At 39.7% G+C, this 16,282-nt stretch overlaps 1 protein-coding gene across 9 annotated transcripts in view; it reads right to left on the bottom strand.

Annotated features, from left to right (window-relative positions):
• The window catches only part of MCTP1 (multiple C2 and transmembrane domain containing 1), a 305,483-nt gene that overhangs the window by 94,574 nt on the left and 194,627 nt on the right, over positions 1–16,282 (bottom strand). The window contains exon 16 of one of the 9 annotated variants that reach the window (XM_054055214.1): positions 5,340–16,150. The exons of the other annotated variants lie outside the window; for them this stretch is intronic. Coding sequence (XP_053911189.1) covers positions 16,130–16,150 — 21 coding nt within the window. The 3' untranslated portion in view covers positions 5,340–16,129. Of the gene's footprint in view, positions 1–5,339; positions 16,151–16,282 lie in introns of those variants that run through there. 9 annotated transcript variants of the gene reach the window in all.

Raw genomic sequence — 16,282 nt, 5'->3', positions numbered from 1 at the left:
TAGGCGTATTAGACATTGTAAGTAAAGGAGAAGAGAGGGGTGAGTGCAGTGATCTGGAGGCAATGAAGCATGCTAACCAGAGACTCCCAGGTTTAGATCCCGGCGTTAGATATTCGCTCCTTGCTCCCAGCTTCAGCTATGAGTGTGCCTGGAGGTGGCTGCCTCTGCTTTGGAGGAGCAGGGCTGTGGGGCGGCAGGGATTAACTACATTGTCACTCACTAATGGCAGCTGCCAGATGACTAGAAACCACATTAAGTCCTCAACTCTAACTCTGTTAATCAGCAAGATCAAACTCCTACACTCAGATTGGAATTTATTTTATTAGAAAAAAAAAAGAAAAGAAGGAAAAAATAAGAGAAACATTATGAATAAGGTAGTTTCATGTTTGCCATCTAATCAGAATGTAAGGCAGTAAATAAGCACATAGTCTTAAAAAGGAACTTTGGTGGAATAAAATACTTGGCTGATTTGGGCTAGCTTCATTTGTAAGGGATGAGTTTCCCTATGCATGCAGGACAAAGATTTTCACACAAATAATATTTCTTCCTGTCAAACGCTGACTATCAAGAATCAACCAATGAAAGGGAGATTTTATTAAAGTGTTTTGGCACCATATTCTTCAGGAAAGAGGAACTTGAGAACAATTAAATATGAAATATTTTAAGGAAAAATGAATTATTTTTATAATGATAATGAAATAAATAAAATATTTTTAAGGAAAAATAAACCTTGCAGGAAAATATCTGAGTAGCATTAACCATCACCATTCATTGAGTAGGCTCTATGTCAAGGTAAAATATGCACATTCATTTTTGGGTAAACTGATATTTCTGCCATATTCTCCATGTGGATAGAAATCTTTAATACTAATTTTGAAGCAAATTCAGATCAGATGGTGAATGGTACAGCCATAATATCTTCTTTTAACCTAAGACTGATAGGACCACTTTTCAAAATACAATGGTTACCCAACACTTTTATGGCTCTAACAAACCCTTACTTCTGCCTCCCGTTCCACACAATGCAGACTCTATTTGCACCCGCGCAGTACTAAATTACAGATAGAGTTACAGCAAATTTGTTTTCTCAAAAAGGCAGTGAGGCCTAATATCCCTTGAGACATAACAGCCTCGCCTTTCATTCAGAAGTGGAACTGGAATGATTTTCTCTCAGAAACAAATGTTTCTTCCTGCAACAATGGAGCTGTTCTTGCTGTGTGGAATGGGAGACGGCTCAGTTTGTGGGTGTGGAGTGCTTGAGCCGGCAGAGAGCCTGGGCTGCGGTAGGTAACACCAGCAAGGTCTGCCACGCATCATCCAGGAGGATGGAGCTCTCCACATTGAAAAAGAAAAGAAGTCAGTGAATCCACAGTTTATAGAAATGTACCTCAATCTGAGGGAATCAAGGTAGCTCATAAAAACCTGAAGCAGACGTGGAACAAAGCAAGAAGTCTTAAAAGGTTAAAAACCACAACCCACAGCCAAAGGGATTGTTATGTCTGCAGTGGGTAACTCCCGCATGTTCCACTACTCATCATCTGGGCAGGTGGAACTCTCCGCACCAAACAAGTGACAAAGTAGGCTTGAGAGAACACATAATTTATAGAGGTGTATCTTGTCTGTACTGATGGAATCAAAGTAGCTCATAAAAACCTGAAGCAGCCTTCCAACAAAGCAAAAATGTCTTAAAGTTTAAAAACCCCACAGCCCACAGCAAAAGTGATTCCTGTATCTGTGGTAGGTAACTCCAGCATGCTCTACCACCCATTATCTGGTTGGACAGAGCTCTCCATGCCAAACAAGCAAAGAAGTCAGTGAATCTATAATTTATAGAGATGTATCTCATACTGATGGAATCAAGGTAGCTCATAAATACCTGACAAAGCCTTGCAAAGAAGCAAAAATACCCTAAAAGGTTAAAGACCCACAACCCACACTCAGAAAAGTTCTTGTATGTGAAAGGAATACAGACATAGTAATGACTTACCAGTGCACTAAAACTATTTTCCAAATGCTCTAGCTAATAGACTGTGATGAATAAATAACTTTTTAATGTGTTTCACTGAAGTTGCACTGAGGAATACTAATATCCAGTATTAAAAACACTACTCGGATTGATGTGAAGCTGTAAGGCTATGGAACCAGTGACATTACACAGAAATAAAGCTCAAACAAGAGATTTTATCAGTTATCTCTTTAAAATACATCAGCCCAGAATGTTTTCACATTTACTTGCTACAACTTTGTGATGCTGTTGATAAAAGACAAAAATCAAGCACATTTAGGGAATAAGCATTAAGTGTTTTTAATGTGGCCTTATGCTATTAATCATTATCTTGGGAAAATTACATTGTGTTTTATATACTAATAGTATGACATTTTTATTAACTCATAATCCCTGTGCTAACAGCAGTGCTTTAAGCAAGTAATAATTAAGATGGCAGCAAATATTAAAATACCTTCTTTTAAAGTTTCAATCATTTTAAAGGGGTGCAGCGTCTGCTGGAACTAGAAGTTGTTTAAGGGAAAACAGCAAAAAGAATATGACAAACTAAGCAAAAATGCTCATCCTTTCTTTATTAAAGAAAACTATCTTAAATAATTATTAACAATATTCCTTACAGTACTGTATAAAAGCCTTCTTCCTCCAGCTACAGGAGGCTTCATGCTCACAAGCTCTCATCCTACTCAGGGATTTCAATCACCCAGACATATGCTGGAGAAGTAGCGCGCCAAGCTGTAGGCAATCCAGGAGACTCCTGGAGTGTACCAAAGGTGATTTCTTAGTTCTGCTGATAGAGACTCCCATCTGAGGAGAAGCAATACTGGACCTTATGGTCACCAATACAAGCGAACTCATCAGTGATGTTAGGATTGGCCTCAGCCTGGGCTGCAGTGATAATGCACTGGTGGAGTTCAAGGTCCAGAGGGATATGGGACAGGTGAGGAGTATAGTCAGGACACTAAATTTTAGCAAAGCAGACTGCCAGCTCTTCAGGGAATTACTTGGTAGGATCCCCTGGGACATGGTCCTCCTAGACGAGGGAGCAGAACAGAGCTGCAAAATATTTAAGAATGCTTTCCATAAAGCACAAGAGTGGTATGTAGGAAATCAGACAGGAAAGAGAAGAGACCAGCATGGATGAATCGAGACCTGCTGGTTAAACTAAAAAAGAACAAGGAACTGCACAGGCAGTGCAAGCAGGGACAAGGAACCTGGGATGTGTATAGAGATGCCGCCCCATTGTGTAGGGATGAAGTCAGGAAGACCAAGGCGCAGCTGGAGCTGAACTTGGCATAGGAAGTAAAGACGAACAAGAAGGGCTTTTACAGATACCTCAATCAAAAGAGGAAGGTCAAAGAGAATGTACCCCCACTGATGACTGGAAATGGGGATCATGTATCAACAGATGAGGAGAAGGCTGAGGTACTTAACCTCAGTCTTCACCAATAACGGCTCTCCTCACTCCTTCTGGGTCATGGGACAGCGAGATGGTGACCAGGGGGGTAAACCCCCTCCCACGGTAGAGGAGGATCAGGTTCATGACCACCTGAGGAACCTGAGCAGATAGAAGTCCATGGGACCTGATGAGATGCATCCCAGAGTCCTGAGAGAATTGGCAGATATGGTTGCCAAGCCACTCTCCATGATAACTGAAAAGTCATGGCAGTCCAGAGAAGTCCCTGGTGACTGGAAGAAGGGTAATGTTGTGTCCATTTTAAAAAAGGGTAGAAAAGACAACCCTGAGAACTACCGACCTGTCAGCCTCACTTCTGTGCCTTGGAAGATCATGGAACAGATCTTCCCAGACTCTATGCTAAAGAACATGGAGGACAGGGAAGTGATTAATGGCAGGCAGCACGGCTTCACCTGGGGCAAGTCCTGTCTGACTAACTTGCTGGCTTTCTATGATGGGGTAACCGCAGCAGTGGACACAGGTAACCCAACAGATGTGATCTATCTAGAATTCTGTAAAGCCTTTGACACGTTGCCCCACAACGTCCTTCTCTCTAAATTGGACAGACATGAATTTGATTAGTGGACAGTATGGTGGATAAGAGACTGTTTGGATGGTCATATTCAAAGAGTAGTGGTCAATGGCTCAAAGTCCAGATGGAGATTCATGATGAGTAGTGTCCCTCAGGGGTCTGTACTGGGACTGGTGCTGTTCAATAGGCTTATCAATGATATTGAAAGCAAGATTGAGTGCACCTTAAGCAAGTTTGCGGATGACACCAAGATGAGTGGTGTAGTTGCCACACCAGAAGGATGGGATGTCATCCAGAGGGACCTGGACAGACTGGAGAAATGGGTCTCTGAGAACCTCATGAGGTTCAACAAGGCCAAGTGTAAGGTCTTGCACCTGGGTAGGGGCAATCCCTGTTTTCAGTACACGAAGGGGGATGACGTGATTAAGAGCAACCCTACAGAGAGGGACTCAGGGCTGCTGGTCGATGAGAAACTTGACATGAGCTGGCAATGTGCGTTCGCAGCCCAGAAGGCCAACTGTATCCTGGGCTGCATCAAAAGCAGTGTGGCCAGCAGGTCGAGGGAAGTGATTCTGCCCCTCTCTTCCTCTCTTGTGAGACCTCATCTGGAATACTGTGTCCAGTTCTGGAATCCTCAACATAAGAAGGAGATGGAGCTGTTGGAACAGGTCCAGAGGTGGGCTACAAAGATGATCAGAGGGCTGGAGCACCTCCCATACAAGGACAGGCTGAGAGAATTGGTCTTGTTCAGCCTGGAGAAGAGAAGGCTTAATGAAGATCTTGTAGCAACCTTCCAGTATCTGAAGGGGACCTACAGGAAAGCTGGAGAGGGGCTATTCGTAAAATCTTGTTGGGATAGGACTAGGGGGAATGGGTATGAACTGGAGAGGGGCAGATTTAGACCAGACATTAGGAAGAATTTCTTCACTATGAGGATGGTGAGACACCGGAACAGATCCCCCAGAGTGGTTGTGAATGCCCCATCTCTGGAGGTGTTCAAGGCCAGGTTGGATGGGACCTTGGGCAGCCTGATCTAGTGGGATGTCCCTGCCCGTGGCAGTGGGATTGGAACTAGATGTTCTTTAAGGTTCCTTCCAACCCTAACTGTTCTATGATTCTATGATTCTACTGATCAGCATATGCAAAGGAATTAGCTGATTTTAATGATCAAATACAATTTCCTAGAAAAAGAAGAATTAGTCACTGGAAAATAGAGTTTCAAATATGGACACCTGTGCCTTCTGCTCTGAGATAAAACAGAGGGTTTTTTTCCTCTTCCTTATAAATGAGGCCCAGAAAGAGACAGACCTCGAGAGAGAAAAATTGAGAACAGAAATGTCATATCAGCTGACTTTATTAAGATCGGAATAGTCCAGAAAGGCACCTCTCAAGCCAAACAGACATCACACTTTCGTATACTTAACACCTGAAGAATAAGAAAACAGAAAACCTCATGCATCAGCCCTGCCAGGGTTACTATTATAGCAGAGATTTACCTCCAGTTCAACATGTTTACCCCTGAAGTTGCGATTTAGAGTGCAAAGAATCACAGATATGGGTTAACATTGGCTTGATTCTTTTCTCAGTCACAGCTCTCCCAGGTATATAGTGCCACTTCCTATATGACAGATGCAAAATATGTGTTTGTGGTATCAAAACAGAACTAATTTTATTCACTTCTGAGCACATTTCTTTGCTACCTTATTTTTTTTAACGGGTTAGGGAGTGTCTGTCTTTGTTCATTAATGAGCAGTGTCTACTTACAGAAGCCAGTCAATTAGAACTAGAATACAGGCACATCTAATCACAGCTATGACACTCAAGGCCAGGGAGAGAGAATCATGTCTCCTATTCAACCAGCTTATTAGCTGTGTGCTAATTGTCCAAGTTCCAATCACATTCTCCTGATTCTAACAGGTAACTTTGCAGCACTAACAACAGGAGTGAGAGCAGTGGCCAGCCTCAAGTAAAAAAGAGTAAATCATGCCAATTTTTTTGCTTTTGCAAATCAGTGCTTTCTGCTTGGAGTATTTGTGTCTCTAGAAAGCAGTCGGTATCTCGTAGCTTTGGAGCTACAGTAATTGTGGAGACGACATTCATGGAAATGTATAAACATAAAAGATCTGCCAAGTCTATCCAGTACCAGCTGAGGCCACTTGGCTTGCAGATACTAATTCTCTTTTCTTTTCACTAACAATTCTGGTCACAATATAGGTTATCTCTACTCAATAAGTTTTAATACTTACCATGAAATGAACAAAACCTAACAGTGAAACCAAAATAAATTATGCTTTTAAATTATGTCTCCTTTTTTATTGCTAAGTTATAAACAGATTTTGGTATATAAACATCTACTATTTTTCTTTTGAAAATTGAAGAAACTGAGAAAAAAACCCATTGTTCTTTGTATCAAACAAGTAACTATGAGGTTTACAAGCTTTTAATTTCAAGGTAAACCGAAATTATCCTTTCTGCAGAAGCTAAATTACTGAAGCTCAAGATGTGGTAAAAAATTAGCATTCTGTCACCCTCTGAGTGTTTCATCTATTGAAAACCTATCTAGACAACATTGTTTATTGCATTAATTCCTAATTATAAGGATCTTCAAGGCAGTTTTTGCTCCTCTTTATGTTGCTATGACCAGTACAAAAAGTTGCTGCAGGAGACAGCCACGGCAGACACCCAAAAATTGTTAGTAACATGGCTAGATCCATGTGAGAATATTCTTCCCAAATTTGCAACCATCAGCTTGGCCTTTAATAAACAAATATTGTGCCTACTTAGTATCTCCTTGATGTGGCCTCGCCACTAAGATCAGCAACCACCACTCTGGGCCAGCACCTGGCAGGGAAGGGGGAAAAGGGTGTGGAAAGTTCCTACAGGGAAAGACCACTTTTCTAAAAGAACAGATTTAAACCTAGTTCTTCAGGTACAGAAAACACCCTGGCTAGAAACAGTGTTCACCCTGCTTAAACGATACAATAAAGATTATGTTAATAATGTGATGTATTCAGAAGTATTTCATGTGCTTAATTTAGGAGAACAAAAAAAAATATATATCCACCATACTTACACTTCTTAAGTGTTCTTCTGCAACATCACACTCCAGCAGTTTGTCCACGTGAAATAAAGCTGGTCTATTCAGTACACAGACAGACACATTGTCCTACGCAGGACAATGCGGAGGAAAACTTTTAGTGTTTTATCACCCTCTGTCACAAGGAAGTTTCCCTAATAGAAGACCAAGCAATTTTCCTGGTTTAGTTGTAAATGCCCAGTTCCTTCACAGGACTTTCCTACATTAATCTCAATGGATTTTAGAGAAACTAAAGCCTCTTGCGTGGGAAGTCCACATCACATTGAAGAAAAAGGCAAATGGGTCACAAGAAAGGAGAGAACAGAACGACACAGCTGTTTTTCACCTCAATTTCCTATGCTGTACTTGTTTTGAGTATCATCATCACAAGCAGCATCGCCAGCCATTAGCTATTTCCAACCCAGGAGTAAGCTTTCAAGATCTCTCCGGTTCAAACCAGAATGGGAAGCATGTAGCATCTCTCTTTTGCCAAAACTGTAGTATAAAGCTGTGTGTGGCAGACAGCTCCCTTGAAGAAAACAGGGACAAAACTTGCCATCTAACTTTTGCAATGATTACTTAGGGATCAATTTCTTTTGAGGTTTTTCTTAAAGCACCAATAAAACCACTTACAGTTGGACATGGTGATCTTAAAGGTCTTTTCCAATGTAAATTATTCTATGACTCTATACAGTGTGCACAAAACTAGTAGAAACAAAATATGTTCTGAGCTTTTTTAATATATTAATGGTCTGGATTTCACATTCTGCAATCAAAACTGAATTATAAAATATCACATTAAACAATAAAAATGGGAGAAATATTTTCATGATGTATATTGGACATGAAGCAGGGATCAGGACATGGATCTACTATACCGAGTCCAGAGGAGGCCACACAGATGATCTGAGGGCTGGAGCACCTCCTGTACAAGAACAGACTGAGAGAATTGGGGTTCCTCTGTCTGGAGAAGACAAGGCTCCAGGAGGCCTTAGAGGAGCTTCCAAGTCCTGAAAGGGGCTCCAGGAGAACTGGGGAGAGGCTCTTTACCATGCGTTGCAGGGAGAGGATGGTTGGGAATGGTTTTAAGCTGGGAGAGGGGAGACTTAGGTGAGATATTAGGAAGAAAATTGTTCTTGCAAGGGTGGTGAGACACTGGCACAAGTTGCCCAGAGAAGTGGTGGTGTTCAAGGTTCTCACCCCTGAGAAGTGTTCGAGGCCAGGTTGGACGGGGCTTTGAGCAACCTGATCTGGTGGAAGCTGTCCCTGCCCATGACCAGTGGTTTGGAGCACGATGGGCTTTAAAGTCCCTTCCAACCCAAATTATCCCATGTTTCTATGACATTTGAAGTGTTACAAAATTACCCTAAGTGGTTTCACTCCAATAAAATCCAGCATGGTGAAAATTAGATCTTTCTTCTTCTGTCTCCAACCCAGGCACCAATGCTCACAGTATCACGTACCAGCTACATACGTACTGAGCAAGCAACTGCTCTGTTGGGGTAAGCACACAGATGATTCCTTGTGGAGCATTAGGAAGAACTTGGTAACTTCATTGCTGAAAAGGCTGCCTTTCTAATCCTTTTCCACACTGTATTTTCAAAAGCTTTGAAACATTACTTCTCTATCTGATTTCCCTTAGCTGGGCTTTTGTGGCTAGCATGTGACATATCTGGTTATTGCCTCTTTCTTGACTACACTGAAACTTTTTGCAAAACATTGTATTATATTATTTTAACTATTGAACAGCCCAGTAAAATCAGTGTGGGCCATAGTCCTTCCACTTCAAGGCAAACCATTATAATACCTACCATGGCTGAAATAAAAAAGAAGTACAAAGCTTTTGTAACATGACTTTGTAATATGTTGGTTCTCAGATGACTCATAACTAAAAGATGATGAAAAAGTAAGATGTTTTACAGTCTACCCATGTGCACTATTTAAGTAATGAAAGCTTCAATGGCCGAGATTTCCTGCAATGACTATGACATAGGAACTTGAAGAACACAATGATGATAAGGTACACAACTCCTTTCTCCTTTAAACACTATTAATAAATAAACATCCAAATTTAATATCAATGCTTTCTAAAGTTTTTTGGGTGCGAAGTTGATAGATATCATATATATAAATATATAGTATAGAATTGATATAAAATATATACTTATATAACACATATCAAATGATATTTATTGATATATATCTAAATATATGCAGGTAAAATAAATTCAGGAGAGTTTTTGCACTCAGGAGGAAAGTGTAAGTGAGAATACATGATGCAACACAACCTTACTCTGTACACAGAGCTATGCTGTGCCATTTGTCACCATTACATCTCTTCTGGTAACACTAAGTAGGAGGGGTTGGGGATCCCCTGGCATTGGATTTGCATGATAGGGAATGTGCACCAGACCAAGAGTGCAGCTCACACTGGCTGGCTGAAGTCCTAGTGACATCACTGCCTTAAGAGGAAATCCAACCTCATTTTTAGAACTTGCTGGATAACATTAAATACTGGACAATAACTAATAGTATTTGCTAAATTCTATACTTTTGATCTACTACATTTTACTACATCAGACCTTTTGGTGTTTCGAGCTATAATAGCATTCTAAAAGCTTTGATAACCAAATGCTTTCAGTGTAAATTTGTCCATTTTTCTAAGCAGGAAGAGAAGGAAAATAGGTGGGAAGAATGGTTTAGTAGTGAAAGGAAAATCCAAGACTTTGGATACCAAACCTATATTCTGCATTTTATTTCCCGTTTGCACTTCATTACCTCAATTGATAACATAAAATGGGGAATGTACTTCCCCACACTGCAATGATGGTTTTCAGAGTGAACATTTTACAACTATGAAGAACTCAGAAAATATTATAGGTAAGTTTTGACAATAGATGTGCTGGTAAAATCAATGTGTAAAGAAGCAATTAAAGCACCGAGAGGTTGAGTTGGTGCCATTTTAGACAACCTGGTGTGGATATTTCAGCCATGTGGATGATGACAGCAGAAGTGGCACAGAACCAAAGACAGACACGAGCCTCCTGGAACAGCAGTTGGACAGCATGTGGGATGCATTAGTCGACCCAAATCGGTGTCAAGTCTGCCCCTGGGCAATGAGTCACACCGCTACACTGGTTTAGCACATATACATTCACTCCTTCAGGGAAGTACAATGAAAATATACTTAAAATGTACTTTAAAACCAAAATAAAATACTAAAATATATCTTAAACTATAGAAGTATTGCCCAGTCTTTCTGTGTATCAGATTTGCAAACACAAAACATGTCAAAGGAGAGATATTTAGATGATACCAAGTATTTCCACAACAGTGTCATTGCTCCATTGCGGTAGTTAAATACAGAGAGTTCTTTTAATTTCTGCTGGTGCTGGTACGTTCTTTAGGTACAGATGGTTAATGGATTTCAATGGTCATATTTACCAGGATCTGATATATTTTCCTCTCCTTTCCTAGCTCACTTTCTAAACCCTGACACACAATAAATCTAAGCTCAAATCCCACTATATTTTTGCAGCAGTCTCACGTTCTGCTGCTCTATAGAAAATCAGAGAAGAGGAAACAGGATTGAGATCACTTTTTTTTTGTCTGCTTTACTTCTGAAGAAAAAAAAAAAAAGGAAAGCATAGCAGTCTGGTCTACTTCGTTCTCTTTCTTGTTGGTGAAGATACAGCTTCCAAAAAGCTGAAAGACTCTTCCACATATGTGCAGCCTGCATCAGAAATTCATCTTGTACCTGGCCTTTCCACTGTCACGTCACTTTACCTCTGCAAATCTCTCTGTTGAGAACAGGCAGCCCTGACAGCAACAGGGATGTTTGGAAAGGCTTTTTTTTAGGATGGAAGAAGTTTTTGCAACTCCCTTAACAGTACTTCTTTTGATTTCAGATTCCAGAAAAGAAAGAGGTTGCAAAGACAATCTGGTGGTCCATTTCACCCAGGTTTAGTAAAAGGTGATTTGGAGATGTTTATATGTTACATCTTCAATAACTGTATCAGCAACAGCAAAATCTCTGACCTTATGTATACATGAAAAATTCTGATTCTCCTACAATGACAGGGTGGAGGGAAAAAAAAAGATAATTAATAACTAACACAAGTGAATTCCCACTCCTGATGGTACCATATCAAATCTCTCCCAAAACACCATCTCTGTCCTTCAGCTTTGAGTGAAAGTGGCTTCTGAAATACACAGTAGTGACAGTTTCCACTTTAATAAGGAAAAGCCAAACAAATTGACAAAATTTCTATACTGACTCATTTCCTACTAGATATCAGCTCTTTTTTCTCCTACTTCCTTCTTGGTTTCAATCAGTTAGCATGACACCTCCATAACTAAACAGTGTGTGTGCAAGAGAGCAAACACTCAATCAAAGGCTAGGGACACTTTTATGTCATTTTCACACATGAATCGTGTAATGTTAGAAGACAAAGTGAAGGTGAGCTGGACCTGAAAAATGACTTGGATGCAGGGCGAGTCATTTTATCAATATTTCAAAGCCGAAGAAACAAAAGTTTTTTTCTGTGTGTATGCATGCACGTGTGTAGAAGGATTCAGAGGAACGAGAATAGGAATAGGAGAATATATTCATAGGAAGCTTTAATTTGAGGACATACTAAAAAGTGTGCACATGATCACGTGAGAGTACTGTGCTTCCAAATGAGAAAGGAAACAAGTTTATTTTATGACTAACAGTTAAATGTTCAAGCAGGCAATTAAAGTGCTTTACTGAGGCCATTTTGGGTTACCAAACACTTTGAAGATTATATATACCCTCATATTTCATGTTCAATGTTCCTCTAAGTAAAATATGTTCCCTTTAGTTACTCAGTTATGAATTGTACTTTAAAGGCAAGGGGACATTTTTGATAATGCACATCTTAAACTTTTCATTAAACTACCAAATTTAAATTCTACCTTTTTGTGCACTCTGACATTTTTGTCTGGCATTTTCATTAATTTTGCGACATACATAAATGTAGCTGAAATGTTAACTGATCAATACTTTGTCTCTCTCATGTAGCACTAGAGCGAAGCTCCCCAAGGACCACGCAGCAGTGCAGAAATTAAATGTGTAAAATATCAAATGTTAATGTTAAACACAGCAGCACTTACTGTATAACGACTGAAAAGGCTAAAAGAATTCCAAATGGACAGATGGTAGCACAAATTATCTACAATCACATTTAAAGATTAAAGTTTGTCCTGTAAAATAATTCATTGACTCATGTTGAAGTGTGTCCTTTTACTGATAGCTCAGTTGTCCAATTGTTTTTGTGTTCGTTACAGTGAGAAATGACAGTACTGGAAAAAAAGAGTGTACCCTTTTTTTTCCCTTTGTGTTGCACCCACTGACATCTGCAAGAACACAAATGTCTGGTCAAGAGGCTGGTGGAAATTAGGCCCAATTTAGTACACATTTCCATGCCCACAGCAGATCAATCTAAAGAAAAAACATGCACTTCTGCATACTCCAATAAATTTCCTCTAACTAAACCATACCATATTAATTACTGAATTAAAAAAAAGATAGAAAATGTAGTTGCTAAATAATCCAAAGTTCAGTTTTAAATGCAAAAATATTGTGAATTTACAGCCTAGGCTCTGTCTATGTATTCTATTCTTTTTCCAGTGCACTTAGGTGTTTAAGAAGCACACATACAAGCATGTAACACATTCTCAGCTAGCCTCTAGACGTAACAAAGCTATGTGATATAACAAAGCTGTTCTGCAACTGAAACTTTAGCTTAATACTGCTGCTATATATGTAATTTACTTAATAGGAAATAAATATTCAAAAGGAGAAAATATAGAATCTTCTGATGATTGAAATCCAGAGTCATGTTCTAGCCAAATCAACCTACTTTTCATGAGCTATTTACAAATGTCTTTGAATATCTGAAAAATAACAGCTAATAATTTGTCACAGTTATGTTACCAAGAAAATATAAAAAAATGTTTTTGGGTAATTCTTCTGCTGTGAATTAGTGAGGCACAGAAAAAAAAAAGGAGTCGAATCGTAGTCATTCAGCTAAATTCCTCGGGAAAGCAATGAGCTTATGAAGTTCAACATAAAGAGGTAAAATATTGTTTAGTTGAGGAAATGCTTAATCTCCAACATCATTGAGAACTTAACTTCCAGGGTTCCATACTTCCAGGTATAGCAAAGATAACACTAGTCATTGAGCTTGTGCCTTTGGACATGTCTGAGAAAGAACCATCCTCAGCCTTTAATAAAGTGTTTCCCTTTGTAAAATGCCCTACATAACAATAATTGACCAGTGAAACTCTGCAATGAGCATTTTAGTCATAATAACCAATTCTGTGACTTTGAGGAGGATGACTTTAAAAGCACTGCAGTGAACACTTCAGTGTGCAAAGAGCAAAAGCAGAGAACTGTGCATAAACCAAGGCTTTTGGTGGGATTCCAAGAGCAGTCCACTTTTCCAGATATTCTTCATTAATTACCTTTCTGAAAACTGAGCTAGTGTGCCAGAATGTCTTCTTCTGTAGTCTTCTGTAACAGCAGATCCGTCAGAGGGGATAGACATAGGGCAACGTACAGAATCAGAATCGCAGAATCAGGGAATGGTTTGGGTTGGAAGGGACCTCAAAGATCACCCAGTTCCAAACCCCTGTCATGGGCAGGGACATCTCTCACTGGATCAAGGGCTCAAAGCCACCTCCAGGGATGGGGAAGCCATGACCCCTCTGAGCAACCTTGGCCAGTGTCTCACCACCCTCACAGGAAAACCTTTCTTCCTAATATCTCACCTCAATCTCTCCTCTTCCAGCTTAAAACTGTTCCCCCTCATCTTGTCCCTACAATCCTGGGTCAAGAGCCCTTCTCCAGCTTTCCTGTAGCCCTTTTCAGTACTGGAAGTTGCTCTTTCTGCAGCCTTCTCTTGTCCAGGCTGAACATTCCCAACTGTCTCAGCCTGGCCTTTGTATGGGAGGTGCTAGACTCACTCTAACAGATTTATGTCCTTCCTGTGCTGAGGACTGAAGAGATGGGCATGAGGCTCCAGGTAAGGTCTCACCAGAGTGGAGTAGAGAGGCAAAATCCCTTCCCTTGCCCTGCTGGTCACACTGATTCAAATTCCACCCAGGATACGTTTGAGACAAGGGTATCTGTAACTGTATTGCCAAGAACCAGGGGCAAAGGGATGTCTGACAAATCAACCCCTGCGTATCTAAAATATGAAATGGCTGTAAATCTGTTTCAGGATGTTATCCATCAAGGTATGTCTTCAAATCCAACAGAAAAGAGGAAATGGTTAGTTTAAAAGTTTATTTCTCCTACATTATTTATTAATCTGCCTACAGAGCTGGAAACCTCTGGAATGGCCTATTTCTCATCTCCTTTCTGGCACTGACATTTCACTGTGACATTCACTAACCTCTGGGAGACAACTTCAAGAGGAGATACGATTTGTGTAATAGTGAAGAGATGAAAATGATACATATAAGTGCAGCTTTTTATAGACTCTATTAAATTCAAGCGTAACCTTAGTGCAAGCATAATTCAGCCTCACATGTGCAAGTGGGCCAATCTCAAGATGTTTCAAGGGCCTCTGAAACCACCATGAAACTATGGCTGTGAAAGTCCAGAAACCATCTAAATCCAAATCTTATGCCCATGATAGAAGTTCGTGTAAATTTGACTTGGCTAGCAAAAACTAAGCTATGTTTTGCCCGACAGAGGGATGATTTGATCCTTGGAGAGAATAAAATCTGGTTGAAAGTCTAAAGATGCGCTTTGGATGCAGAGTGGGAGTGCATCTGTGATCTGTGCTGTGCATCACAGCCTTGATGCAGATGTGTATATATATAATTAATATCCATAACTCCCATAACCACAACATAGCAAAACAAACACTAAAAGTAAATTAAGAAAACCAGGTTTTTGGTGTATTTATATTTTTATATATGTATTATCTATACATATTATCTAGCCATCTAAACATATGTTATCTATCTATCTATCTATCTACTTATCTATCTGATATTAATACCTATACAAAAATAAACTGAGGAACACATTTCTACGGCAATACACTATAACTACAATAAAAACACATACTCACTACAGACTACAGTCCAAATTCTGTGCTTTATGTATTTCCGACTACTTATTTTGACACTCAACTTCTTCTGTGTTTGGAAACAACTATAATTCAACCACAACACAACTTCTTCCACGGCCAAAGTAGTGCACAGTAAGAAAGAAATAATTATTTTAATGTGCTCCAAAAAATGGAATGCATTTCCACTTCCTTTTCTTCCACTGGTAATACTGGGGTGTCCTGTGTCCATATTAAAATCCAACTTAGATATATGAGTATTTAAGAACTGGGGCAGTAATCACAATCAATTTGAGCTTTATGTAAAAACCTGTGTTTTGCTATGAAATTTTGATCATTTTAAACTGAAATTACAGATCTTTATTCTAAAGTAAACAGTAGCAAGTATATTTAGATTTTTGCACATAGTGTAGTTTCTACAGACATCAGTAAAAGTATTAAAACCCTGGGTGTTTGAACAGCACGTGTGTTTCCTGCCCTTGTGGTGAATGATGTAGCCAGTGACCGACAGCATGCTGCCACCCTTTGACAGCCTACAGAAGGGGTTAACAAGCCATGTGGTAGATATGCCCTGCTAGAAGAAACTTCCCTGCAATACAACATGGTTCAGTGACACAAAGTACCCCATTTCACTGCCCCAGCACAATCAGCTCCACTGACTGGTTTGATTTCTCCAAATCTGAGGCACCGAAGCTTCAGGAGCACTGTCACCAGACCCTCTCTATAATCATTCAAAGTAAGACCAAACCCATTGTCTACTCATAGTCATAGCAGAGAGGCTTGTAACTTCAGTATTTCAGCCGGCTTAGTAAATTTACATATTCCAGAAAACGAGTCCCTGTGTGCATTTGCTCCTGGTTGGACTCCTTCAGGCGAAAACAAGTGGGGACTCTGGACTGGTTTGTAGCTCATGCAGTTTTGAAGGTAAAAAGATATTCATCCAGGAAAGACAATGTAATCAACAATTATGCTTGGAGTTCTAACATGAAAATGAAGTTAAATATTAATGAAGATAATGTTAATGGAGAAATAGTAATTCCACCTAAATGAAATAGCAGTTTCACAAAAATTAGTTCATTAAAACTGAACTATGACCAGAGTTTGATGATTA

Source organism: Cuculus canorus, chromosome Z, assembly GCF_017976375.1.
Source record: "Cuculus canorus isolate bCucCan1 chromosome Z, bCucCan1.pri, whole genome shotgun sequence".
In the NCBI taxonomy this organism is placed as follows: Eukaryota; Metazoa; Chordata; class Aves; order Cuculiformes; family Cuculidae; genus Cuculus; species Cuculus canorus.
Note: the sequence above shows the minus strand (reverse complement) of the source record. Positions and strands in the feature narration are given on the sequence as shown.